Source organism: Tetranychus urticae, chromosome 3 (genome assembly GCF_039701765.1).
Source record: "Tetranychus urticae isolate SD_2017Ah chromosome 3, NJAU_TeUrti_SD_1.0, whole genome shotgun sequence".
Taxonomy (NCBI): Eukaryota; Metazoa; Arthropoda; class Arachnida; order Trombidiformes; family Tetranychidae; genus Tetranychus; species Tetranychus urticae.
The window spans coordinates 7,566,812-7,592,541 of record NC_142960.1 but is presented as its reverse complement, the minus strand read 5'-3'; the positions used below and the strand labels follow the sequence as shown (position 1 = coordinate 7,592,541).

Genomic DNA, 25,730 nt, shown 5'->3' with positions numbered 1-25,730 from the left:
TTCCAATATGATCATGATAAGTGTTTATTATTAATTTGGTTTATAATTTGCAAAAATTTTCATCGAATGAAAACTTCACCTATTGAGAGGTAGATGGCGTTATTTGGTTTCCACCCTAAGCACGTTGTTGCTCCAAGATCTCTTTGTGGTTACCCTCCCCTAGATTGTTCAGCTTTAATTGTAATTGCTTACAACGTGTTTGGTAGTTTTAATTTATTGTTATATTGTTTAATTAAATTTTTCGTTTAATCGCAAGTTGACAATATGACATCTATTGGAACACTTGCCTTTGACGAATATGGCCGTCCTTTCTTTATTCTTAAAGAGAAACAAAAACGTCTCAGTGGACTTGAGGCTTTAAAGGTGGGTTACTTATTTAATAATTTTTTTACTCTCTTTTATCTTTTAACATTTGTTTGTTTTATTCTATTTTAAATTGTTAATTTTCATCTTTGTCATGCTTTCTTTCATATTAGGCACATATTGTTGCCTCAAGAACTATCTCAACCATCATTCAAACCTCCCTTGGACCCAAAGGTTTGGATAAGATGATGGTCTCTTCTGATGGAGATGTAACCATAACTAATGATGGGGCAACTATACTTAAGATGATGGATGTTGAAAACGAAATCGCTAAATTAATGGTCCAACTTTCCCAGTCTCAAGACGACGAGATTGGTGATGGCACTACCGGTGTTGTAGGTATGTTAATAAAAATGGGTTGGCTTAGATTCTTAAAGCACAGCGAATTTCAATTACCATTTTTGCTTGGTAAAATTGTTCAGACACTGTGCAAGATTAATTTAATCGATCAACAAACCGTTGTATGGATTTATGTTAATATACCAATACTCTGAAGTTTGACCAACACTCATAAATTTTATTTTATTTTTCCAGTTCTTGCTGGAGCTCTCTTAGCTCAAGCTGAATTACTACTCGATAAAGGGCTTCACCCCATCCGTATTACTGAGGGTTTTGAGATGGCTGCTAAATACGCAATAGATCATCTTGATAATATCAGTGACAAATTCCCGGTTAGTAGAGATAATTTGGAACCTCTTATAAAAACAGCCCAAACTACTTTAGGGTCAAAAATTGTTAACAAATGTCTCCGTCAATTTGCCGAAATAGCAGTTGATGCTGTAATGTCTGTTGCTGATTTGGAAAGAAAAGACGTAGACTTTGAATTAATTAAAATGGAAGCAAAACAAGGAGGTAGATTGGAAGATACCGTTTTAGTTAAAGGTGTGATAGTTGATAAGCAATTTAGCCACCCCCAGATGCCCAAAGAACTTAAAGATGTAAAATTGGCTATTCTCACATGTCCTTTCGAACCTCCCAAGCCAAAGACCAAACATAAGTTGGACGTTAAATCTGTCGAAGATTACCGAGCTTTAAGAAAGTATGAGCAAGAAAAATTTGATGACATGGTTCAACGAGTCAAAGACTCTGGTGCTAACCTAGTTATTTGTCAATGGGGTTTTGATGATGAAGCAAATCATTTACTTTTACAAAGAGAATTACCTGCTGTTCGATGGGTTGGTGGACCTGAAATTGAGTTGATTGCTATTGCAACCAATGGACGAATTGTCCCTCGTTTCGAAGAACTTAGCCCTGAAAAGCTAGGAACTGCTGGTCTGGTCAGAGAAGTAAGCTTTGGTACTACCAAAGACAGAATGCTGGTCATTGAAAAGTGTCCTAATACCCGAGCTGTCACCATATTTATTCGTGGAGGTAATAAAATGATTGTTGAAGAAGCTAAAAGGTCTCTTCACGATGCCCTTTGTGTAGTGAGGAATCTTGTTCGTGATAACCGAGTAGTCTATGGAGGAGGAGCAGCAGAAATCTCTTGCTCATTAGCTGTTGCTGAACAAGCTAATAAGATTGCCACAATCGAACAGTATGCTCTTCGTGCTTTTGCTGATGCATTGGACAGTATTCCATTAGCTTTATCTGAGAATAGCGGACTTTCTGCAATTGATGTGGTTACAGATCTAAAAGCTCGTCAAAAGCTTGAGAATAATCCATGGCTTGGTATCGATTGTCTTAACAAAGGAACCAATGGTAAGTTTTTCTGTCCTCCCTTATCCACCTTGTCAACATTGTCCTCATGTTCTTGCCACTGACACGTTTTTTTATTTTTTTCAGACATGAAAGTTCAAAATGTCATTGAAACGCTAACCAGTAAAAAACAACAAATCTCTTTAGCAACTCAACTGGTCAAGATGATTTTGAAAATCGATGATGTCCGTAAACCAGAGCAAAGTATCTGAAGAGATTGAATATGCAGACACATTTCAACACGCTCGAATCTTTTTCGCTTTCTTTTTTTTCTTACATGAAATGGTCACTTTATATTTCCTTGAAAAACTCACCTAATCTTAACCCTGCTTTGGAATAAAACATTAATTCTTAAAAGTATCAAAATTTGTCTCATTCTTTTCCAATGCTATAAAATCCTACATTTCTTGAAGAATCCAACTAGAAGGATTAGATGAATTTGAATAATAAGAAGCCATTATATCACTAATTAGCTATCATCTTTTACCCAAAACCATCTCAAAATGAGTACATATACAAATAATTCTAGGACTAGACCAAGGTTTCGTGATCGAGCCAAGAATCAAATGAATAAATTCAAGTCGGCCGTTTCAAGTGCTTTGCCGTCAGTGACTTCATTTGGAAGCAGTGAATTTGAAAGACATCCTAGAGTCTGGGAAAGTTTGGTCACCTCTGGTATTGTAGCATTATTTACCCTCAATGTAGTCTGTGAGTATCCATTTCATCTAATCAACTATTATAAGTTATCATGATATAATAATATCTTTAAAATCATCTCTTTTCAGTCTTGTATCCACTTGTTTACGGAGGTTTCCTCAATGTTATTTATCCTCCTTGGACTGCACCCGAGCCAACCCCAGCAGAGATGCTTAACATTAAATCACCAAATGTGTTGCGATCTATTATCGATCGACTTAACGAAGTAACAGTTAAATTCACCAAATATTGTTACGAAAATAATAAACTGTCTGAGAAATGTGTTTAATCATGAATGGTTGCAGTTTCATTATAGCGTTAATTACAATTACCTTTTATTATCAAACAAGTCCAATTGTGATTACATTTTAAATTTTGTTGAGTGTTGGTTATACAATTGTATAATTTAAGATTGAATGAGAGGCCGCAATCCAGTTAATCGGATCATTAAGCCCGGGAGGTGCCAATTCTGGGTGCCAATTACCCCAGGTCGTAGCTTTTTCTCCGCGCCATGAGAATCTATTAGCAAAATTTATGATATTCAATATGAAATAATCATCTTTTTCAATTTTCGGGAAAAGGGAAGCAGTTGAAGAATCCAGTTCAAGATTAATATTCAGAGGAGGCATCGACTTGAGGTCAGTTTCATCATAAAGTTTATAAGCCAATTGCCCCAAAATACAACGAGCATGTCGCATTAAGTCGAGTTCAATTTCATGATTTTCATATGATTCATGTTTGAATCCTTCGTGATCTTCGTCAAGCTTATCTGGATACTTATCTATTTCCTCTTTGGTTATATTAAACTTCATGTCTAGTTTGATATGCCTTGCGTTGATCCTGATTGGTCCATGCAAACTACTCGTTTGATTCTTGAATAAATAAAGATGAAGATTATCGTTATCATCGAATCGCACTCTACAGAATGATAAGAAACTTATTGGTTCTCTTAATACACTATCATTACTCCATAGTTTCCATATTCCGTCGATCTCCGTGTCTTTTGGGCTCATCCATTGTAAATCGTTACTCGTTTTGATTTTCATATAATAATCAACATGAGATGCAGCAGTTTTCCACATTTCTAAATTCCCGATTTGATTTGACAAATAAATCAAATTTAAAACGATGAATTGAATGAAATAAAGTTTTAAATCCATTGGCACTTTTCTGGTTTGAAATAAACAACAGAGTTTGAAACAAAACTGAATAAACAAAACACAATTTGAGTTTATTGAACCTGGTCTCAAATGTAAAACAAAAAGGTCTTTATGTAATATTTTAGCCCAAAATGGCGTACGGTAAACAAACGCATAGAACTGGTCATAAGTGAAAAGTAACTTCACCAGTTATTTCAAGTTTAACCAATTCAAACATTTGTTGTTAGAAGAGGCCATAATATCGGTAAAACCATTTATTTTACACTCTAAAGGTGCTCAAGTTACTTGACTAGAGAAGCGCAAGTAACCAGTTTTAGTTCCTTTGACTTGAGATACTCTTGCCCGTTGTTATCAACGTATCAACAAATATTCCTATTAAACTGAACATCAACTAAACCAAATTCAATGGAAATTAAAATTTTGTTTTGTTTTTTTCTATTGTTTCAATTTTCATCGTTGATGATAATAAAGGAGATAAAATCTGGTTTTGGCGAAAATAAATTTCGATATTTCAAATTAGGAAGAGGTAAGTTAAACTTATATCTTAATATTTTTCAACTTATCGCCCATCTAATATTGCAAGTTTGTAACACTTAAAAGCAAAGAGTAGATAAGAAGAAGAGACTTCTCTCAATACAATTATTTTAAGCTTTTTAAGTGACAGTAGTCTGGTTCAAAAGGTTCATATTAAATTTTCATCTCTGGTTCCTTTTTTATAAATATCTTTAATATCATTCAATATTTTGGCAATATTTTCAATACAAGTATAGTCGATAATATCGATACTTCAATTAAAAATGTTATTCTTTCCGATCCGTACCAGAAGTAAATATCGAGAGACACTATGAGTTGTCCCTTCGTCTTTACTCTACACCCAACAGACTATTGGTAAAAAAGTAACCTCATAATAAGATAGCTTAGATACTTAGATACCTTCCAACTTAATTTAATTTTTTCACATAAATATTCTCATCCAGGGTATAATTTAGACAACGATTACACGTTTTTTCCGAGGATTCCGCACTTCGCTGGCACACCGCTTTTGGGAGAGGATGTGGTGATTCGCACTTTTCCAAGTGAAGCAAATGTGTATCATGAAAACACCGACTTAACCAAGAAAATGACCTCGGAACTGGAAAGTTCTTGTGGTTCATCCAAATCATCATTTGATAAGACAGACGTCGTTATGTTAACATTGATAGAGAAGGATATTGATAATGTTACTTCCAACATTATTAAATCTATTAAAGTCGATCCTCTTTCAGTTGATTTTTACCCTCACAAACTGACCATGGAACAGTTCGAAGAGCACGTTCAATATAAAATACCTAGAGAAAATAGTAAATATTGTAGATCTATCTGCGATAATCTCACTAGAGATATCCAGGTAGATCCTGATGATTATAAATATTTGAGAAGAAACTGTGTTAAAATTAGTTGTCCATCTATTCTGGAAGATATTGATTATCCGAAAATGTTTGCAGAAATGGAAAAATTCATCAGAGCCATGAAATATCTCCTTTTAATTGGCTATTCATCGCCAACATGTTCATTCAAGTGGTTAGTACATTGGACAATTCTTGAAATTGATAGGAAAACTCTTTCATTATTCCCGAAGTTAACTGGAAACCATTATTTTATTGTCACTTTCATTGATACCAAGAAGAAGCGGGTAAGAACTCGAAAAATTGATGAATGCAGGATTATTTTGAATTGAACACACAAATGAATAATTTTTCTGTTCAACTCTTGGATTCTTATTTCACCTTTTTTGTTTATGCAATGATTCAATGAAAAATCAACCAATCATTTTGAATTAGCTTCAAAAAGTTTTCTAACAATTTTACTAAATTTTTGATGACACTCCTCAAATTATTGATTCCTTAATAAATTCATGCATTTTTCAAGACCAACTTTAATGTACTGATAAATAAAACGCAAAAAATAATATTTAATTTACAAATAAAACCTCGAACTCAAATTGATTCTAAGTTTTGTGAATTTTCGCCACTTATCTTAGCTACATTAATGATGTCCTTACAAACCAACAGAGTCCAAACTTGAAAGAAACTGATTTTTGCCCGTTTTTACCCATTAGTATCAATTTGTGAATAAATGTGAAAATTGTGTTTATTGTGTCTTTCTAGTAACAATCCAACAAGAGCATTCATTAGATACATCTAATGAAACAAATACAAATGTCCATTGAAAAGCATACTTTTTCTAGAAAAAATATGATAAAATGCCGACATCGAAAAGGTGGCAACTAGTTTCGTTTTATATCATTTCGTTCAATAAGCGTCTAATGTACAGATAGAGGCCAATAAAATCTATATCGATTTAACAATTCTGACGGTTCCCTCGTAAGATAAAGTTAATCATTTCAGATTATCCTGATCTTAGTTAATAAACATTTAGCTTACAATTTGACGTAAATAAAAAGAGATTAAATGAATGATTTTAATCATATTGTTACTAACCGACAAATTAATTCTAATTATAACGAGGCTTAGGCGTAAATTGGCTGTTGCTTTATTCAGAAAAATTTGCTTTATCATTTACCAAGTCTTAATTTAAAATTGAGATATAAATGGTACAAGTTTATGATTATTTAATGACACTTGATATTATTAGATTAATAGATTGTTTCAATAGCTGCTTCTATTGAGTTGGCTTCATGGAGGCAACGAAAGTTGGCCCATCAGAAGCGAGAGTAATAACAGAGCCTCGGTCAATAATCATTGTATCATTGAATGTTAATTTATGTTGACTGTCATCATCAATTGTTATTTTAGCATATGAACCAAGATTCCAAACAAAAAGCTCATGTTGAACAGAGACGACAATATGTTTACCTGGACCATAAAAGCCAACTTTCGACTCCTTTGAACTGTCCCATATGGAAGCAAATCCATCTGAAATGTTCTGGTAGTTGTATTTAAACCAATCTAGTAGATAAATAGGAGATAATACCTGGCTTTGGACATCATCTGGATGAGGAGCGGTTGAATTGTCATACAGTTGACTTGGTTTACCAGTTTCACATTCAATTGAACCTTTGAATGCATCAATCGCTGCTTTAATGTCGACATCAAGATTAACAAGATGAAACCATCTCTCATACAATACTTGATCACAATTGGAATCACAATAATATCGTAAGCAGTCCATCTCCTCTGGTAATCTTTCCCTTTCAATGACCATACCAAGGGTATCTTCAAATCGCTGTGGACTGTGAGGTATCCGACTGGGCAATACAAATATTTCCCCTGTTGAAATGTAAACAAAGGATAAATAAAACAATCAGATTGTGAATCAACTAAAAACAGTCGCAAAGACACAAGATTCAATTTGACATAAATATTCCCAGTCGAATGATACACTGACGCCATAAAATGAGCACACAGAGAAATTGTCAGATTTGGCGCAAATTTTGCGCTAACGCTGATTAAATTTCAAGCAAAAAGATTCCTCCACCCAACCTCGATCCTACTCTCTCAATTATTCATGTCCATCTCCTTTAACCACTGAGCTATGAAAATTATTTAATAGATAAAATATAATTAATGAGGTCTATCGTGAAAACAGAGATTAATACTTTTGTTTAAATGCGTTTAACACAATCAAACGCAAAAGACAAATGACTCTGGCGTTTTTTTTTCAAAAAATGTCTTGGTGAGCGTGAAACGCGGCTCAGTGTAGCAGTTTTCATTCGACTGGGTTGGGTTAAATGTAAAGTTTAAGTTGCAAGCAAGGCTTTGATTATAAAATGACTGTTGACTTACCTTCTTTAATTGTTATGCTTTTGGGTTTACCTTTTTCAATTATATTTAATACCATGTCACCTTTAAGCATAATGAATATCTCTTCACCATTTTCAACATGATAATCAGATCGTTGATTTGGCCCAGCAACCAGGAAAACCTTCAATTGTCCGTTAAAAATACATTTGTTACCAACTGGAGGTTTTAGGTAGGGACCATTTTTTTCAATCCATTTGTCAATGTTAATCACTTCTGATGTTAACTCTTTCATTGTAAGCGTCCTTTTTGCTAATAGTTGCACGATATGAACGTTAAAAATAATTTGGTTGATTAGTGTGTAAAGGTTTTAAAAGTTTCGACTTATTTCCAGGCTGAGCGAGAAGTGAATACTTGATGGGAAAAGATCAGAGATTTACTGGTTTTTTATCCAATGAAATGGCTATACGTTGTATTTTAAAGTGTTGATCAATGTTTCTATTGTTAACTTGTCTTGATCAACAATTAGTCTGTTAATTTCTTAGGAAAATGAATTAAAACAGAAAACATTCTTGTCTTTATCAGAATCAGATTAATGTTATCTTTGCTTGTTGACAATCTCTTGTGATGATTATACTTTTAGCTTGTTTAAGATTTATTCATTTTCATCTGTTTTTTCTGCATCAATGATTAACTCTGTCTTCATTCAGAAGTTTTCAGCTATATACCTTAATTAAATAATAATCATGGCTTGTCGTTAATAATTATATCTTTGTTATCAACAAAATGAAAGATACATTTAGCAAGTCGACTCATCCTGGAAACAGTTCAATTTTCAAGGATTTTGAAATTTCTTCATCATTAGCCATAATATTGAGTTGAATCTTTATGCACCTGGTAATGAAGGTTAATAAAAATCCATAGTAAAATTATATTACTAATTAAGACTTCAAATAAATTAGTAAACTAATTGGTTTGTGCAATTTACATTTTTCGAGATTAGTTTTATTACAGTTTTGATAGCAAAGACTTACAATCATAAATTGGAAATAATAAATATAGATGGCAGCACAGCTGTATCAATTGAATTACAATTGTAACTCAATTTATTGTCTTTAATTATCAACCCAATAAAATTAGTTCAATTTGTACTAAATCCTGGATTAGATTGTCACAATTGAATCTCTCTATTATATTAATTTCGGATCATTTTAAAGGTACAGATATTTTTAATGGTTGATTTTATGGTTGTAATGGACCTGAAGTATGATGGGTTCATCTGGATTTTACAGGCTATTTGATTGGAAAAATTATTAGATGAATTATATTACGTTAGTTTTCATTCTTTGGTGGAATATTGAATAAATGCATTTAATTTTCCCTTGCAATCTGATCATGTCAACCTTGATCTAAAAATATAAAGTTTATTAAGCAAATATGTTGATGCTGTTCTGTATCCATTGTACTAGTCTTCTGTTACTTCAATAATGAGCTTGGCATTTCATCTGGTAACAATAAAGCTTTTGTGTCAAACTGTTCAATTCATATTGGTTTTTTAGAGTAATAAATGTCAATTGTGGTAAAATAAATTCCCAACCAATAGTTAATTGGATATTCAAAAGAGTTATTGTCAATATATTCTTTCAAAAGGAAAAGACAACATCAAATATAATCAAGAGATTTCATTCTAGGATTTATACACTATTCACAAGGTGATCCGTTTTGTAGGTGAGTTCATCTTTTTTACTAAATGATCCCATTAGGTATGGTTTGACCATGTTTATCCTTGATTAAGTAATCAATTAATTTCATTCTAAAGAGTTGGTGGTAGGAGTAATTTCCATTGAGATTGATTGAGTTAAGGTATATTTCATATGGGTGTAGCATGTTATTGTTATACAAAACCGGACATTTTTATAAAGGTGTTCATTATTTGTTTACATGTATGATTTTATTAGAGATGGTGTTTTATGTCAAAAAGGTACACCTCGTTCATCACGATTAAACAGCTCCAATCAATTAATTTTAATCAATTGTTAAAAGTCATATTAGCAACCCTTTCTCAAAAAGAAATGAAAGAAACCAGTTCAGTGTCATAACCTTAGGCCTAAGGACACAAAATACGGATTATCAATGGGTTTAGCTCAATGAATAATCGATTAACACGATCAGGCACATGAAAAATTAAGAAATAAATATGCACAGTTAAAAAGCAGACGATCCAACGAAAACAATTTGTTGACTTGAGCTGAGCTAAGCTCAGAGGAAGAGGTGTGAGAGAAAAAATTACCTAAAAGCCAGAATAGCTGTAAAATTTTCCATTTTAATTGAGTTGAAAATTAATTAACAACGAACCAGATAATTGACAATAAACATGAAATTCGGACAAGATGTTTAGGAAGATGAATTGGCTTTGAAATCGCTGCTCAACCAAGATTAACCCAGAAAATTACGCCATCTGGATACAGAAGTATCCACTAACAAGGTTGAGGATTTTTGCTCATTTCTCCTCCTTCCTTGGTTATAAAACGTTTATAAATGTCGATGATTGACTGAAAATTGTTATGTAGTAGATGGTTACTGTAAACATCAAGTGTTTTCAAGGATGACTTTCATTTTCAGTTTAGTAATTTTCAGCTTGGTGAGTCTACAATATTCCAATTCGGAAATAATGTCCAACTCATCGTCACCAAACCTCGTCATGTCTGAACTAAGTGGTCCCAGCAATGATTTCGGACTTCGTTTCTTGGAACAAATTAACTCGAATGGCAGTCCAAAGAATGTACTATTCTCGCCGCTAAGTGCTATTATTGCCTATGGAATGCTTTTGGAAGGTGCTACTGGTGAAACTGAACAGCAAATTAAGACTGTTCTCCAATTATCCTCCATTGGTAATCAAACATCTGATATTTCTAAAGCAAGCAAAAAAGTAAGCGCTAATTAAAACTGTTTTGTTTTTTATTTTCCTAGGTTTTATAAAATGATTTCATTAGCTGCTAGTTAGTTGAAAAGTAAAGGGTGTAACAAGTTATAGCTTGCAAATGAAGGAGGTAACAAGAAAATTTAATCTACGTTATCTTTAAATTTGACCATAGACATGAACTATCATCTTAGCATCTTCATCGTTATCATCAAATTTAAAGATAACGGCTAGTTAAATTTTCTTGTTATATCCTTCATTTGCAAGCTATAACTTGTTACACCCTTTAATTTGTAGCTTGATTGATTGCTATTTTATTTTGTTCTTTAATTGCTTTGCTTTGTCACTAACTTGTAATCTGGCATTTAACCAAATTATTTTTCGGTCAAATCAATTTTACTTTAAACTCCTCTCTCCAACAATCAAATGTTTGTTCGTGAAGATTTAGACTGATTTGGTATAATTTGGTTTACAAATTATCAGGTAAATTAGGTTTAATTGCTGCCTTTTTACTGAGCTAAATAAACAAAGCATTCAATTGATATTTTGTATTTCTGTGTATAGCGTATATTGAATTGGAAAATAATGCTTCTTTCTTTCTTTGATTCTATCAACAATAATCATTGTTGAACTTTTATGTCGAGTCCATTGTCCTTAAATCCTCGTTTCATTTCTTCCTATTGACTTTCATTATACGTATTTGCATCATTTCAATGAACTCACAAAACCGCGCTTTTTCCTCAAACGATTGACAGTTTTACCATTACTTAAGAATTTTTTTTCTTCATTTTACTCATTCCCATTAGCTGCTTGAGGCTTACAAATTGGTTGAAGATGGCACAAGTGATCGTAACTTTTCTTTGGCTATGGGCAATCTGGCTATGGTCAACAAAAACGCTAAACTCAAGGAAGCATTTGCCCAGAGTTTAATGACCAATTATTTCGCTCAAGCAACCAATGAAGATTTCTCCAATGGAACCGCTGTTATGGACAAGCTCAATTCATGGATCTCTGAGAAAACCAAGAATAAAATCAACAAAATTCTAACAAATCCACCAGATGAGGCAACCATTTTGATTCTTGTTAACACCTTATATTTCAAAGGACGATGGGAAGAACCTTTCCCCAAAGGACTCACAATTGATGATACATTTACCAATGGTGACGGTACTTTAAGTAAGGTCAAAATGATGACTTTACGAGACAAAAGATTCAATTTCGTACATAATTCAGACAAGAAAGTCAAGGTAAATCTAATTTCATAATTTGATAGGAAAACACTTAAATCTTTAAAAATGATTCTCTTTATTACAAACTACAGTTTGCTAGTAAAGAGGTAATAAAACGAAACAAAATTCACTCGTAGACTCTGAAATGATTGATTAACTTTCAGGCAATTGCTCAATGATATTTTCTGTAATATTGTTAATCATGAATTTAATCATGAATCTGTTGATCTTGATATATTAGCTTGTTCGTTGTTTCATTTATCACTCACTTCGAACCTGTCCCTCCATTATTCCCTTCATTATCATGCTGGTTTTTTTAAACTAGTTTTCTATCATCATGGCTAGTGATTTGTTTCTCAGTGTAATTGATTTGAAAGAAGCTGTTTTCATGATTGATAAAAAAACGAGAAAATATCCTCAAGGACTGAATCGTTTCTGTTTACCTGACTCTTTCAATCCCTTCACAGTGATGTGATTCATCTGTTTCTATTACTTTAAAGTTTCAAAAACAATTGAAATGCTCAGTTTTGTTGAAATTGTTAATATTTCCATCTAGACAAAGTAATCTGGGAAACTCATGTAAATCATTAATAGTTTACATGATTTTTTGCATGATTTCCGTCAACTCCACCCTTTACAGAAAAGTGATTGTTCACAGATTAGTTGAATCATTTAATTCTTGATTAAATCTTGAATTTTTATCGATTGTCCATTCAAAGTTTTCAATTCAATGCTTTGTTTTCACCATGTGAAGTCAATATTTGTATGCATCAATCAACAATAAGACGACAGCTCATCATTGACGCCTTTATCTTGTTTCAATATTTTTCAATCATAAAGATGAGATATAAAAAATTCTCAAGAAAAACAATTTACTAATAAAAATATGTATTGTCTTCACTTCCACTCATTGTTGATATTGACATCAAGTAGCAGTAAGCAAATAATTGAATCACTGGTGAACAAAATGGCAAAAAAATAACCATGAAGGTTACATCTAGGGAAATCCGTTCAAAATATCTCATCTAAATGTGAATATTAATAGTAAATGTTTATCTTTTCTTAAGCTTTTATCATCTAATCGATAATTTGCCGATGAAATCTGTTACAAATTAAGCCTTTGTTTTCACTTTTTTCATTTTTTGTTCAGTCTTATGACATAAGCAGACTTTATTCAACAAAAATTTGCTAAACCTTTTTGCCAATGATTCATGTTATTAAGATTTTCTTGTATCATGGGTTGAACTGTGTTTAATTATTAGCTAGACAAAGATTAGGATCAAAGTTTCTTGGTTGCTTCCTAGATTCATCAATTCTCATCATTTAATCATTTTGGTGTCGTTGAGCTATCGCCTTCAGCCTGAAGGCTTCAGGCCTTTTTAATTTCATTGTATCATTGAATGATTTTACTAAAATATACTTTTTTTGCTTTCCATTAACAGGTTGTTGAGCTTCCGTACATTGGAAATATAAGCATGATCTTCATTATGCCAACTGAGTCCAACACCCTTGCCAACTTGGTACCAACATTGAACGCAACTGAACTGGACAACCTTTTGAGCTCAATGAGTCAAACGAAACTGCGTGCTTTAAGTATTCCCAAGTTTAAACTAGAGGACACTCACAAGTTGCATGAAATTTTACCACGCATGGGAATGGACCTTCCATTTGGTGATCTTGCTCAACTTCCCAACATTGCTGAAAAATCTGAATTAAAAGTATCCCAATCGATTCAGAAGGCTCTCCTAGAACTTGATGAGGAAGGTTCAGTTGCTGCAGCGGCAACCCTGATTGTTACCGTTCTTCGAATGAGCTACTTCCCAGCAGAAGATTTTGTCGCTGATCGACCATTCTTGTTTATGATTCGAGACAGGCTGACCGGAGTTAACCTATTTATGGGTCAAATGAATAAAATGGCCAACCTGGAAACATCAACACCTTCACCATCAGCTTCACCATCAGCTTCACCATCAGCTTCACCATCAGCTGCATCATCCAGTCCAACAACAGCCACTCCTGAATCTGTTGTCAACATAACTATCCCAACAAATGAAACCACTCATTAATTTATCTACAGATTGATACCAATCCAATCGATTTAGCACAAACCATGACAAACTTAACTTTGCTTTGTCCTCTCATTTCTCCCCTTTCCTTTTCCCTTTCTCTTCCCTTTCTATTCAATAATCTGGCAATAACTTCTCATTTATTCTTAATATTAACTTCATGATTGTTTTTTTGATATCACTATTATATAAGAAAATCTTCAGACGATCTTTTCTGTCTCGCTTCCTTCCTACTTTATCTTCATGGAAAAAAAGCTTTATTTGAACAAATTGAGCGCACAATCAACATTTAAACAATCACTTGTTTTTATAAACACTGTTATGATCGTCAAATGAAACTCTCAAGTCCTTATATTTTACTCTACTTTCCAACAAGTGTCATTGGATCTAGATAAAAATTGTTTCCCAAACCTGTCAAAACACCTATTTACCTTATTGATTACAAATACTTGGTAACCATTGATTGACCTTAATATTAAGATTATTGTTGACTGGTGATTAAAAAGCTTTCATAATTCCGATATTGATCATTCATTTTTCAAATTTCTCTTCTATTGATTCAATGGATTCATTTTTTCCGCGTCATATTTTCATTTCTCAAGTATTGAAAATATAAGTTTCCATCATCAAGTGGTTTACATTTCATTTATTCTAAATAATTACATCATTGACAATCTAATTTTACTGATTGCTCGTTCGATCAATTTCAAGAGTAGGACAATATCAAACAATCATCAAATTAAAATTACAATTCACTGATAAATCTGAAATCTTTGAGTCTCGATTGTCAATGCAGAGACAATCAAGGAAGCAATAGTTTATATTTTTATCAATCATCACCAATCACTATAATCAACACAACAATTTTGTCGAGATTCGTCAGACCTTGAGTCGATTGTTTGTTACATCAAAATTAGTTATCCAAATCTATCAATTAAAATTGTTTTCTTCATTTGAAAGCAATCAGTTAATTTATTTGAACAAAATAAACTCAACAGATTCACGGTAAACTATGGATATAATATTTCCAAGCCTGTAGAATAATCTGAATAGGCAAAAGAATTGAATTTATAATGAATATTAAGCTAAACCAGTGAAAATGGTTCATGTCCAATAGTTGATACCAATGACTTGATTTGTGAAAGTAATATCTTTGTATGAATAACTTTAAACTTGAATCTTACACCAAGCTTGACAGCTAATTGTAATTGCGATGAATGCAATTAAAGAATTTTTTCAATGAAATCGAAAGGCTTACTAGATCAATTTACATAATATATGATAATGCATTAGAAAGGCCGATATTAATGATTTGTTTAACATTTTATCCAAGCTAATTCAGCCATTTACCTGTTCTTATGGAGTGTTGCATTTGAACTTTGCTTCCAAATTATTCAATCATATCTTCAAGTGAATAATAATTCAAACAATTCAAACAATACCAACTAATTAGTGACAATTGTTCTTACAATCGTTAGAATGCGTTAAAAATGAACAAAATTAATGAAACAAGTCCTAACTGGCATTATACTCAAGTGAATCGTTTACATAAGTATTGTTATGACTTATCAATAGATGATCAATAATATCTTAATGTCCGCTATTTATAAAGTCATAGTTTTAGGTTATAAATATTCACCTGTTACCAAAATTAACCCAATATTACGATAATTTGATGCTTATTTTGGTAAAGGTTAATAGACAATCCTACGTTTATATTGTGTGCAATCAGTTAAAAATAAAAGCCTTGGGCCAGAGATGGAAGGTCATTTGGCATTAAGATTCATCTTACAATCTTTAAATTGTCCCATTTAATGGCCTCACTTAATTTTGTTTTTTAGTTTATATTCAAGCTCTTGTTTACCTCTCTTTCTTGCTCTGTATTTCACTTAAATTGTAAATCTCCTTGAATTAAACATCATGATTACGAGTAATTGTCACTATATACCTTGGATCAAATGGATGAGTGAATTTCAGAGCTCGTAACAATCTATCCTAAGATCCGGTTATAATTTTTGAGAAACCATTTCAGTCTTTTTTCACGTATTCATTGCTTGCTCTTGATCTTGTCTCATACTTAATCTTTCAATCTTTCTCGCTTTCAAGCAATTTCAATTGTTAGTCTCCTACAATTAATATTTTGGGTTAACAAGTTTAGTTAGCTTCAGCGATCTCAGAGCCACAGATTAGACTATAAACAATGATCTCAAGTTGATAATCTTTGTTCAAAATTTACACTTGTTTCAAATCGGATCTTAAACCAACTCCTAGGCCAACATAATTGATTTTATTCTGTACCATCGTAAGAAATTTGAACTTGGCGACTAATTTATAATCAACGGTAAAAATGATCTGATAGCCATCAAATGAAGTGGCTGTTTTAATCACTTTGGATTTTTGGATTATTATAAAGGAGCTCTGCTTTGAATCCATAATATGGTAAGTTAGTGTCTTTTTGTTACCAATTGTTTTCATATTTATATTGAGAGGTGATTGAAAATTATTTATGATTGAAATTTTCATTGTTAGGGAGTTAAATCAAAGCATTTGGTTCAAGTTTAGTTTCAATTGATAAATTGTTCATGCCGCAATGATAGATTAATCTGGTTTCATCATTGTTTTGTTTTATGGCGATTTTTGTTTCTGCTACTCAAATCGCTTCAATTGACTGGTTTTGCTATCTAATTTTAACCTTGAGCTGGAATAGATTTGACAAAAAACTGATTTTAGGTGAACTTCATCGCAGATGAGCAACACTTGAATTGGCCTTGTAGATTGCACCAAAAGGTGTAAATGATTGACGATATGAATTCATTTGAAAGATCATTGAAAATTTTAAATTGCAATGTAAATATTGGGTGGAAACTTAGCAATCTTGTCTCTTGACCCAGGTTTACCCAGAAATGATTGCTTTACTCAATGGAATCAGCTCTTAAAAATTTAGATAAATTGATGCTTCGGATTGTATATTTTTAAAACATTGTCAGCGCTTTATACTTATGATCAATTGAGATCTGAAGTACAATTTATTACTAATAACTCATTATATTGTCTCTTTTTTTGTCCATAAAATGTCTAGAAAATCTTATTGTTAATCAGTTACCTGGTATTTGTTATCCCTTTGATTGATTTATATGAAAGTAAACCTTATTCAAAAGATTATTGGAAGTCCCCACCATATCCTGATGAAACTTATTTCTATTCTGATTACAAACTACCAGCCAATTTAATTACAAGCAAGATTCACCCTCCTAGTCCCCAAAATTGTCCTGAAGTTGGTAAAACATTGTGTAAAGATGTTGATCATTATCCACTGTGAGTAACACTTTTGTCCTCGTTAATCATCCTTTTGTCTCACTCTGATCCTTGCAACTAAACTGACGCCATTTTTGTTTTCTTTCATTTTCATTTTACATGTGATTATATTTCTCAACAGTGAACAAATTTTGGACATTATTAAATCAACCAATTCAGTTAATTTCAACTTCACAAGTATATTTTCAGATGAATCCTCAAATGATCAACAACCCATATTAAAAGATCCACCAGTTTTGAAAAGCAACCCAAAAGGTAAGTAAACATTTTCTTTCTCATTTGCTGTTTTCAATGATGGTTCAAACACGTATTAATTGTAGTTTTTCATCTTCTTTTATTACAACAGGGTTGAAGAAAAATGATACCCGAGGATCAGGAAAGATAAAATTAAACTCCAATAGCAATGATCGTCGATCTGTTGGATCAAGTTCCTTGCCAAAACAAATTCTAGATGCTTGGCAGAGTGTTAATGATGGTTTACAGCAAGTAAATGATAACCCATCAATTGGTGCTTTAACTAGTACTGTCAATACATCAGCCTGGCTAGGATCTTCACCCTTACTATCATCTACTCCTACATCATCACCTGCTCCTTTATCATTACCATTACCTTCAACATCTTCATCATTAACTAAAGTGTTAACAAATACTAATGCCAATAATGCCAATAGTACGAAAGTTAATCGGACTCGTAGAAAATTGGATCCACCTGACGATGATCTTGGAGAAGAGATTTGTGCAACTAAATCAATGTATATTACTCCGAGAGCTGCATTAAATGACAAATCTGAATGGAAATACATTGTTAATCTTGGTGATAGAGATTCTCGTTTAAAACAAATAATCAAAGTAGAGGTTTGCTTGTAAGTTATCCAGCTATTAGACACTGTTTTAAAATCTATTCTCTACAATTTATTATTATCAAAATATAATTCATCAGGAAATTTCTGTTAGCAATTTTAAGGGAAAGGAAGGTAAAAAGCTAAGCTTTTAGATAAATTCAATAATTGTTGATGTTAAAATCTATCAGCAGGCGAATGATTAAACTTTCTTTTCTCAACCTGAATTAGGTTTAATATTTTTCCATTCCCAAAGCTACTCGCAATTGAACTTTACTTATTTGAATTATTCACAATGAAGTGGAATATTCATTAATACTAAAAGCTAGGAAATGTTTACACAAAACATCCTTCGAATTGTTTGATTAGATGATGATTATACCATTGCATTTGATTAATCAGATTTTATTTCCTTTTATTTTTCAGACAAGCTGGAAGTTCGTGTTCATCATCGATTTCCCTTCCTTTTGGTTATAAAACAAGATGTAAACAGAAATACATAAAGAAAAAGCTATTGGCATTGGATATAAATGGACAAACGACATCGACAGATAATTTCTTTGTTCCTTCTTGCTGTGCTTGTCAAATTTACCGTGAAATCAATAATTAATACCGTTTTTGGTTGATTGGTATAAAACATGAGGATATTAACTGCCATTAAATTTCACAAAGTCTCCAACATGAAAATTTACTTTCATTCATTATTCAATTTATCAATTACTCATTTCGCAAAAAAGCAGCCCTTTTCGGGCACTAATTAATTCATATCATTGATAATTTATCACATAATCACAATCTACAATCACAGTAGTCATAACTGTATTCGCGTTCTAATTCAGTAACAAGGGTTTTAGAACTCAAAACCACATTCGCCTCTTTAAAATATATTCATTCCGTGCATATAAATTCGCTAAACATACATCATTTAGTCAATTTTGAACAATTTAATTTATGATTAGCATAAAATTTAACAAAACTTGGTTACATGTTGTGAAAATTTGAATAAAATGCGAAACAAAACAAACATCACATGACAGTTTGCGCATCCTCATCAGTATTCTACTCTTTTTTCTTTTTTCTGAAAATAGATGTTGAAACTAAAGATCTAGAAAACCCATTTTCTTGTGTTTCTGTTGTTATTTAAACGTGGTTTACATTGAGTCGTCTTTCTTTCTTTTGTTTTAAATCTTTATTATAAATTACTGTCAATTATTGCCAGAATCGATCATCAAAATGGCTAGAGGACAACAGAAAATTCAATCACAACAAAAAGCTGCTAAAAAGGCTCAGGAATTGAAACGTCAACAGGGACATGATCAAAAAACTGCTGCTCAAAAGGCTCTTGTTTTCACTTGTGCTGTTTGTAAGGTAAGTTCAGATGCTGTTTTAATCTTCACCTGTCGAATTCTAACTGCCATCTATTTCAATCTATTTTATCTAACAGTCTCAGATGCCAGATCCCAAGACCTACAAGCAACATTTTGAAAATAAACATCCAAAAGCACCTATGCCTGCTGAACTTCAAGATGTGGCTAGTTAACCTTATCAATTTTTAATTGCCGGCAAACTTTGATAGGAAAAAATTTCACAACTCCTAAATGGCCGTTATGTGTATAAGCTGTTCAAATTCAATTCATTTCTAAAAATCACTTGATAAGAAAAAGCCTGTTTAAACCGAGTTCTTTTCGTTCATCATCAATAAAAAAAATTTGTTATGAGAAGACTTGGCTTGAATAGAAATAAATTGATATCTTTTCATTAAAATGATCATGGACCATCATCAATACTTGTTGAAGAAAATATTCAAAATTTTGGTGCCTTTAAGACTTAGTTTTTATGTTATATTGCAAAGTTGGATTTGATTTTTGGTGATTTTTTTCAAGGGAACTGAAAATATCCATTTCTTGTGATAAAAAGAAAGATTGCAATGTATTGAAATGTCAGTTTAAATTTCTTCTAACTTCTAAGTTTTTCGGACAGCTTCGATTTCCAAAATTATCTTGATCAGTTAATCTACGGATAAATTGTGCGTTTAATTGGTTGCTTATTTCAATGACATTTTGAACTTCCAAGAAAATTTTAAAAAATAAGAAATGGTGTCAGTGAACTAAATACTAAAGGAGATGCGGCAAGGAGAAAAGTGAAGCTCATCAGAAGTAAAATTACGAAGAAACATAAATTTTCTAAGGGTCAATTTAATCTTCAATATTAAGGTTCATTCTTTGCAAATTGATAACATTGAAGACGATTTGACTTTTTTTATATAATTAGGCCAGATACGAGAAACTGCAACTATTCGTGATTAAACACAATCCACAGACAGTTTATTATTTCCTTAGCAAAATTTGGTAATTTTAACAGTTACAGTAGTCATTAGACTTAAGTTAACAAAATAGTGCCACACTTAAGTTAATTTTCAGGTGTCGCCATCTCGGTAAAAATTAGTTTTCAGAGAAACTAGACAATAGAGAAATGGACAAAATTAAATTCGATCTTAAAGGTACTTTTATTTCTTGTTAGATGGCGACTATGAAAAAAATATGGTCTTTTGTTAACTTAACGTTAGCCTAGTGGTTAGCGTTGGCGATAAGACTGCTAATCTTCATATGTTGTAATCTGCATCTTGGGGTTAGCGTTCGAATCTCGCCCAAGCCCTGAAGTTAAGGCAACTTACAGTAGTCGCTCACCCAGGCTTAAGCCCCCTGGACTATCCCATCCTCCCTTCCTGATGGATTCCCAGCTAAGTTGGATAAAGCCTAGCGCCTATGGGTCGGTAAAACACCTAGGTAGCAAGGGGTAGACGGCGCCTTAAAAGCTGTCGCGGCTGGCCGGTCCACGCAAGAAAATCTGTTAACTTAAGTCTAATGACTACTGTACTTCGTTCAGTCGATCGATAATAGATCGCAACACATTTGGTGATTTAATGTTAAGCATCTCTGCTGGAGTGGGCTCGGGTGCAGTCCAAGGAGGATAAATAACATTGAGGAAACCACTGATGTTTATTAAGGAATCAATGATTTAAGAAGTTTCATCAAAAATACAGTAAAACTTTTTGAAGCATATTCAAAATAATTGATTGATTTTTCATTGAATCATTGCATAAACAAAAAAGGTGAAATATAAGAATCCAAGAGTTGAACAGAAAAATTATTCATTTGTGTGCTCAATTCAAAATAATCCTGCATTCATCAATTTTTCGAGTTCTTGCCTGCTTCTTCTTGGGATCAATGAAAGTGGCAATAAAATAATGGTTTTCAGTTAATTTTGGGAATAATGAAAGAGTTTTCCTATCAATTTCAAGAATTGTCCAATGTACTAACCACTTGAATGAACATGTTGGCGATGAATAACCAATTAATAGGAGATATTTCATGGATCTGACGAATTTTTCCATTTCTGTAAACATTTTCGGATAATCAATATCTTCCAGAATAGATGGACAACTAGATTTAGTACACAATCTATGAAGATAACTGTAATCCACAGGATCTACCTGGATATCTCTAGTGAGATTATCGCAGATAGATCTACAATATTTACTATTTTCTCTAGGTATATAATATTGAACGTGCTCTTCGAACTGTTCCATGGTCAGTTTGTGAGGGTAAAAATCAACTGAAAGAGGATCGACTTTAATAGATTTGATAATGTTGGAAGTAAAATTATCAATATCCTTCTCTATCAATGTTAATATAACGACGTCTGTCTTATCAAATGATGATTTCGATGAACCACAAGAGTTTTCCAGTTCCGAGGTCATTTTCTTAGTATATTCGGTGTTTTCATGATACACATTTGCTTCACTTGGAAACGTGCGAATCACCACATCCATGGCAAGAAACTGCGAGCCAATCTTGTGTGGAAGCCTCGAGACACAAGGTTTGGCTATAGACAGAAGATCTCGAAGTCTCGATTTATCAACAGTTCTCTTGATTTTGGCCATTGGCCTGCAAACTTTAGACTCAATATCTTGCGAATGGCATCAACTACATTCATCATTCTTATACTAATCATTAGATTTTATTATACCCAAAACCATCTCAAAATGAGTACATATACAAATAATTCTAGGACTAGACCAAGGTTTCGTGATCGAGCCAAGAATCAAATGAATAAATTCAAGTCGGCCGTTTCAAGTGCTTTGCCGTCAGTGACTTCATTTGGAAGCAGTGAATTTGAACGACATCCTAGAGTCTGGGAAAGTTTAGTTACCTCTGGTATTGTAGCATTATTTACCCTCAATGTAGTCTGTGAGTATCCATTTCATCTAATCAACTATTATAAGTTATAATGATATAACAACATATTTAAAATCATCTCTTTTCAGTCTTGTATCCACTTGTTTACGGAGGTTTACGGACGTTCAACCAACTCAAACATTTAATGTTAGAAGAGGCCAGAATATTGCTAAAACCATTTAATTTACACTCTAAAAGTGCTCAAGTTACTTGACTAGAGAAGCGCAAGTAACCAGTTTTAGTCCCTTTGACTTGAAATACTCTTGCCCGTTGTTATCAACGTATCAACAAATATTCCTATTAAACTGAACATCAACTAAACCAAATTCAATGGAAATTAAAATTTTGTTTTGTTTTTTTCTATTGTTTCAATTTTCATCGTTGATGATAATAAAGGAGATAAAATCTGGTTTTGGCGAAAACAAATTTCGATACTTCAAATTAGGAATATGTAAGTTAATTGATATCTTAATATTTCTTTCAACTAGTCACGGACCTTATAAAAAGGATGTAACACTTAAAGGCAAAGAGAGGGTGAGGAGAGTTTTGCCTGATAATCCGATCCTTGATCCACAAAATCAGTTAGAAAAGATTGAAGAATGAAACCATGAAATAACGAAGATAATGCTGTCTATTTCGAATGTCTATCTATTTCTATTTATTAGCTATTTCGAAATATTTCGGGATCGAAAAGTGGAAATCCAGACTGTAATGTTCTTATTAACAATAATTACTGCATCCACGAGATGAATGTCACAACTTGTGCTTGCAATGCTCAAAATGTACATTTCTAAATAAAACTGGAAAAACAAAATCCTTAGGCACTTCCAAATTCAGTAAAATTTATTTTATAATCTAAATATTCTCATTTAGCACAAAGCCATGACATCAATTACACGTTTATTAGAAGGGCTCCACACGTGGTTGGCGAAGCACTCCTGGAAGAGGATGTGGTGATTCGCACGTTTCCAAGTGAAGCAAATGTGTATCATGAAAACACCGAATATACAATCATTCTCGTTTGTTTAGAACCAACTTTCATATGAACAAAACCAGAATTCAGAAGAGTAAAACCGGCTGACTGTAAAGACACAGAGCTTTCAAAACAACAAAACCGCGTTCAAATGACCAAAACTCACTTTCATAAGACAAAAACTGTCGAGTTAAAGAAGCATCTTTATTCAGGGTGTAGACTGTTTCGATAATTTTTAATTGCCTCTTTTCTGAGTAATCTTGGAATATAAGTTAAAATTTTGATAAATTTTGACTCATTAATTGTGATTTACCATCTTCAATGGAAGTTCATTGGGAAAATCAGTGATAATCCTCTTTGCATACTCTGAATAAAGTAACTCTTTAACTCGAGAGTTTTTGTCTTATGAAAGTAGGTTTTGGTCATTTGAAAGCTGGTTTCGTTGTTTTGAAAGCTCTGTGTCTTTACAGTCAGCCGGTTTTACTCTTTTGAATGTTGGTTGTGTTCATATGAAAGTTGGTTCTAAACAAACGAGAATGATTGTACTAAGAAAATGACCTCGGAACTGGAAAACTCTTGTGGTTCATCGAAATCATCATTTGATAAGACAGACGTCGTTATGTTAACATTGATAGAGAAGGATATTGATAATGTTACTTCCAACATTATTAAATCTATCAAAGTCGATCCTCTTTCAGTTGATTTTTATCCTTACAAACTGACCATGGAACAGTTCAAAGAGCACGTTCAATATGATATACCTAGAGTAGATCAGATTGGCAGATCCTAAGGATTATAAATATTTCAAAAGAAGGTGTCTTAAAATTATTAATAGTTGTTCATCTATTCTGGAAGATATTGATTATCCTAAAATGTTTGTAGAAATGGAAAAATTCATCAGAACCTTGAATATCTTCTTTTATTTGGTTATTGAGTACCAACATTCGTGTGGTCAGTACATTGGATAATTCTTGAAATTGATAAGAAAACCATTATTTTATTGCCACTTTCATTGATTCCAAGAGAAAGCAGGCAAGAATTCGAAAAATTGATGAATGCGGAGTTATACAGATTCAATTCACAAATCAATAATTTTACTGTATTTGATGAAAATCCTTAAATTATGATTCCTTAATATACTTATGTATTGCTCAAACCAATGTCAATATAATAAATGAAATATTAATAAATAAAAACTCAGTAATTGATTTAAAGACAAAAATCTGTGACCCAAATTGATTTCAAGTTTTGTAAATTAACGCCATTTATCATGGTGGCAGTTTTTCTGCTCTCTGGTTGTTGATTAAATGCGCTCTTAAGGTGTTTATGTAAGTTTTACAAGCGTAGGGATGATCTTATATTAAGTCTTTGCTTCGTTCAGATTATTGAGCTCGACCTTTTTGATAATCAGAAAATGCGAGAAAAAATTGTTTGACAAATACGCAAAGTTATCCTAATAAAGTCAATAGATTTTCTGGCCATTACAGTCATCAGATTGACTTATAACTTCATTTATCAAGAAAGGTATTTCAATTGCACAGAACTGTAGTATCTTGCAATAATTGATTCAATTATTATCCGATCGAAAATTCATATTCTCCTTCGATTGCCTTCACTGTTTTCATATTTTCATATTTTCATATCCAGTGTATGCAATTTGACTTTCGTTTAAAGAGTGCATGAAATTGGTCAAAGTTTAAACTTTACAATCAACTATTCAGATTTTTCATCATAAAACTGAATAAAATCATTGGTTTACTTGTTGATCTAATTTCTTTTGAAAATATCTTTACAACTTATCACTTAATCTACCATGCAATCGGAGAGAGGAAATGGAAATCAAAGGAAAGTTTACAGTAAAGCGAAAAATATTTTGTTGTTTCTTGTTTTAATAAGTTTAATTCATAGTACATACAGTGCTGTCAAAAATTCTGGATTTCAACGTGGATTCGCTATTTTTGATATCGGATTTTATTTACTTTTTTTCATCGCTATTATCTACCAGTGTAAAGTAGTCTTGAGAATCTGTCAAATATATTGCATTTTAGTGCTAATTGGAGCGATCATACTTGTCGTAACTATTGGTATTGCTCTTTCAAATATGTCTCCTGATTTTAAATCAAGAATGGAAAAGGATTTCGGCATAAATGCAGCTCATTTCAATGTAGCTTTTAGTGAGGGGTTGATAGGATTTATTTTCACAATTATAATTTTCATATTCCAAATTTGTCTTCTGGAGAAATATATTGACCAAATAAATCGATGTGAACTGAACATTCCACAAATAAGAGTTTAATTGCTTCAAAATTCTCAGTTCCAATTTTCAGTTTATTTCAATTTCGTATTAAAAAAATGACATAAACCATAAATATTAATATATGTTGATTATGAATATCAAAACCAGTAAAGACTAACAATGGATGAGCCGTAAAGACACGGAAAACGACGGAATATGGAAAATATGGAGAAATGATAGTGTCTGATACAATTGTG

General features: G+C 32.4%; 6 protein-coding genes across 6 annotated transcripts; 5 read left to right on the top strand and 1 right to left on the bottom strand.

Annotated features, from left to right (window-relative positions):
* The first annotated feature begins 155 nt into the window (after positions 1–155).
* On the top strand, positions 156–2,427 carry CCT5 (chaperonin containing TCP1 subunit 5). The gene is made up of 4 exons (XM_015934631.2): positions 156–363; positions 477–702; positions 898–2,064; positions 2,149–2,427. The coding sequence occupies exons 1-4, from the start codon at positions 265–267 to the stop codon at positions 2,271–2,273; spliced, it is 1,617 nt and encodes a 538-aa protein (XP_015790117.1). The 5' UTR covers positions 156–264; the 3' UTR covers positions 2,274–2,427.
* A 96-nt stretch (positions 2,428–2,523) lies between these two features.
* Positions 2,524–3,053, top strand: LOC107366986 (uncharacterized). The gene is made up of 2 exons (XM_015934634.3): positions 2,524–2,769; positions 2,847–3,053. The coding sequence occupies exons 1-2, from the start codon at positions 2,565–2,567 to the stop codon at positions 3,044–3,046; spliced, it is 405 nt and encodes a 134-aa protein (XP_015790120.2). The 5' UTR covers positions 2,524–2,564; the 3' UTR covers positions 3,047–3,053.
* Positions 3,054–6,426: 3,373 nt separating this feature from the next.
* Positions 6,427–8,178, bottom strand: LOC107366985 (uncharacterized). Its single transcript, XM_015934633.2, has 2 exons — positions 7,703–8,178; positions 6,427–7,186 (listed from the first exon to the last, which is right to left on the bottom strand). The coding sequence occupies exons 1-2, from the start codon at positions 7,950–7,952 to the stop codon at positions 6,579–6,581; spliced, it is 858 nt and encodes a 285-aa protein (XP_015790119.1). The 5' UTR covers positions 7,953–8,178; the 3' UTR covers positions 6,427–6,578.
* Positions 8,179–10,281: 2,103 nt separating this feature from the next.
* LOC107366984 (iripin-3) lies at positions 10,282–14,393 on the top strand. Its single transcript, XM_015934632.2, has 3 exons — positions 10,282–10,586; positions 11,384–11,824; positions 13,249–14,393. The coding sequence occupies exons 1-3, from the start codon at positions 10,329–10,331 to the stop codon at positions 13,870–13,872; spliced, it is 1,323 nt and encodes a 440-aa protein (XP_015790118.2). The 5' UTR covers positions 10,282–10,328; the 3' UTR covers positions 13,873–14,393.
* A 1,478-nt stretch (positions 14,394–15,871) lies between these two features.
* LOC107367110 (uncharacterized) lies at positions 15,872–18,713 on the top strand. Its single transcript, XM_015934795.3, has 5 exons — positions 15,872–16,311; positions 16,952–17,187; positions 17,309–17,442; positions 17,534–18,050; positions 18,453–18,713. Exons 1-5 carry the CDS (start codon positions 16,309–16,311, stop codon positions 18,634–18,636), a joined length of 1,074 nt encoding a protein of 357 aa, XP_015790281.1. The 5' UTR covers positions 15,872–16,308; the 3' UTR covers positions 18,637–18,713.
* A 438-nt stretch (positions 18,714–19,151) lies between these two features.
* On the top strand, positions 19,152–19,790 carry LOC107367111 (transcriptional regulator ZNF706). The gene is made up of 2 exons (XM_015934796.3): positions 19,152–19,394; positions 19,471–19,790. Exons 1-2 carry the CDS (start codon positions 19,260–19,262, stop codon positions 19,564–19,566), a joined length of 231 nt encoding a protein of 76 aa, XP_015790282.1. The 5' UTR covers positions 19,152–19,259; the 3' UTR covers positions 19,567–19,790.
* Positions 19,791–25,730: the final 5,940 nt, after the last annotated feature.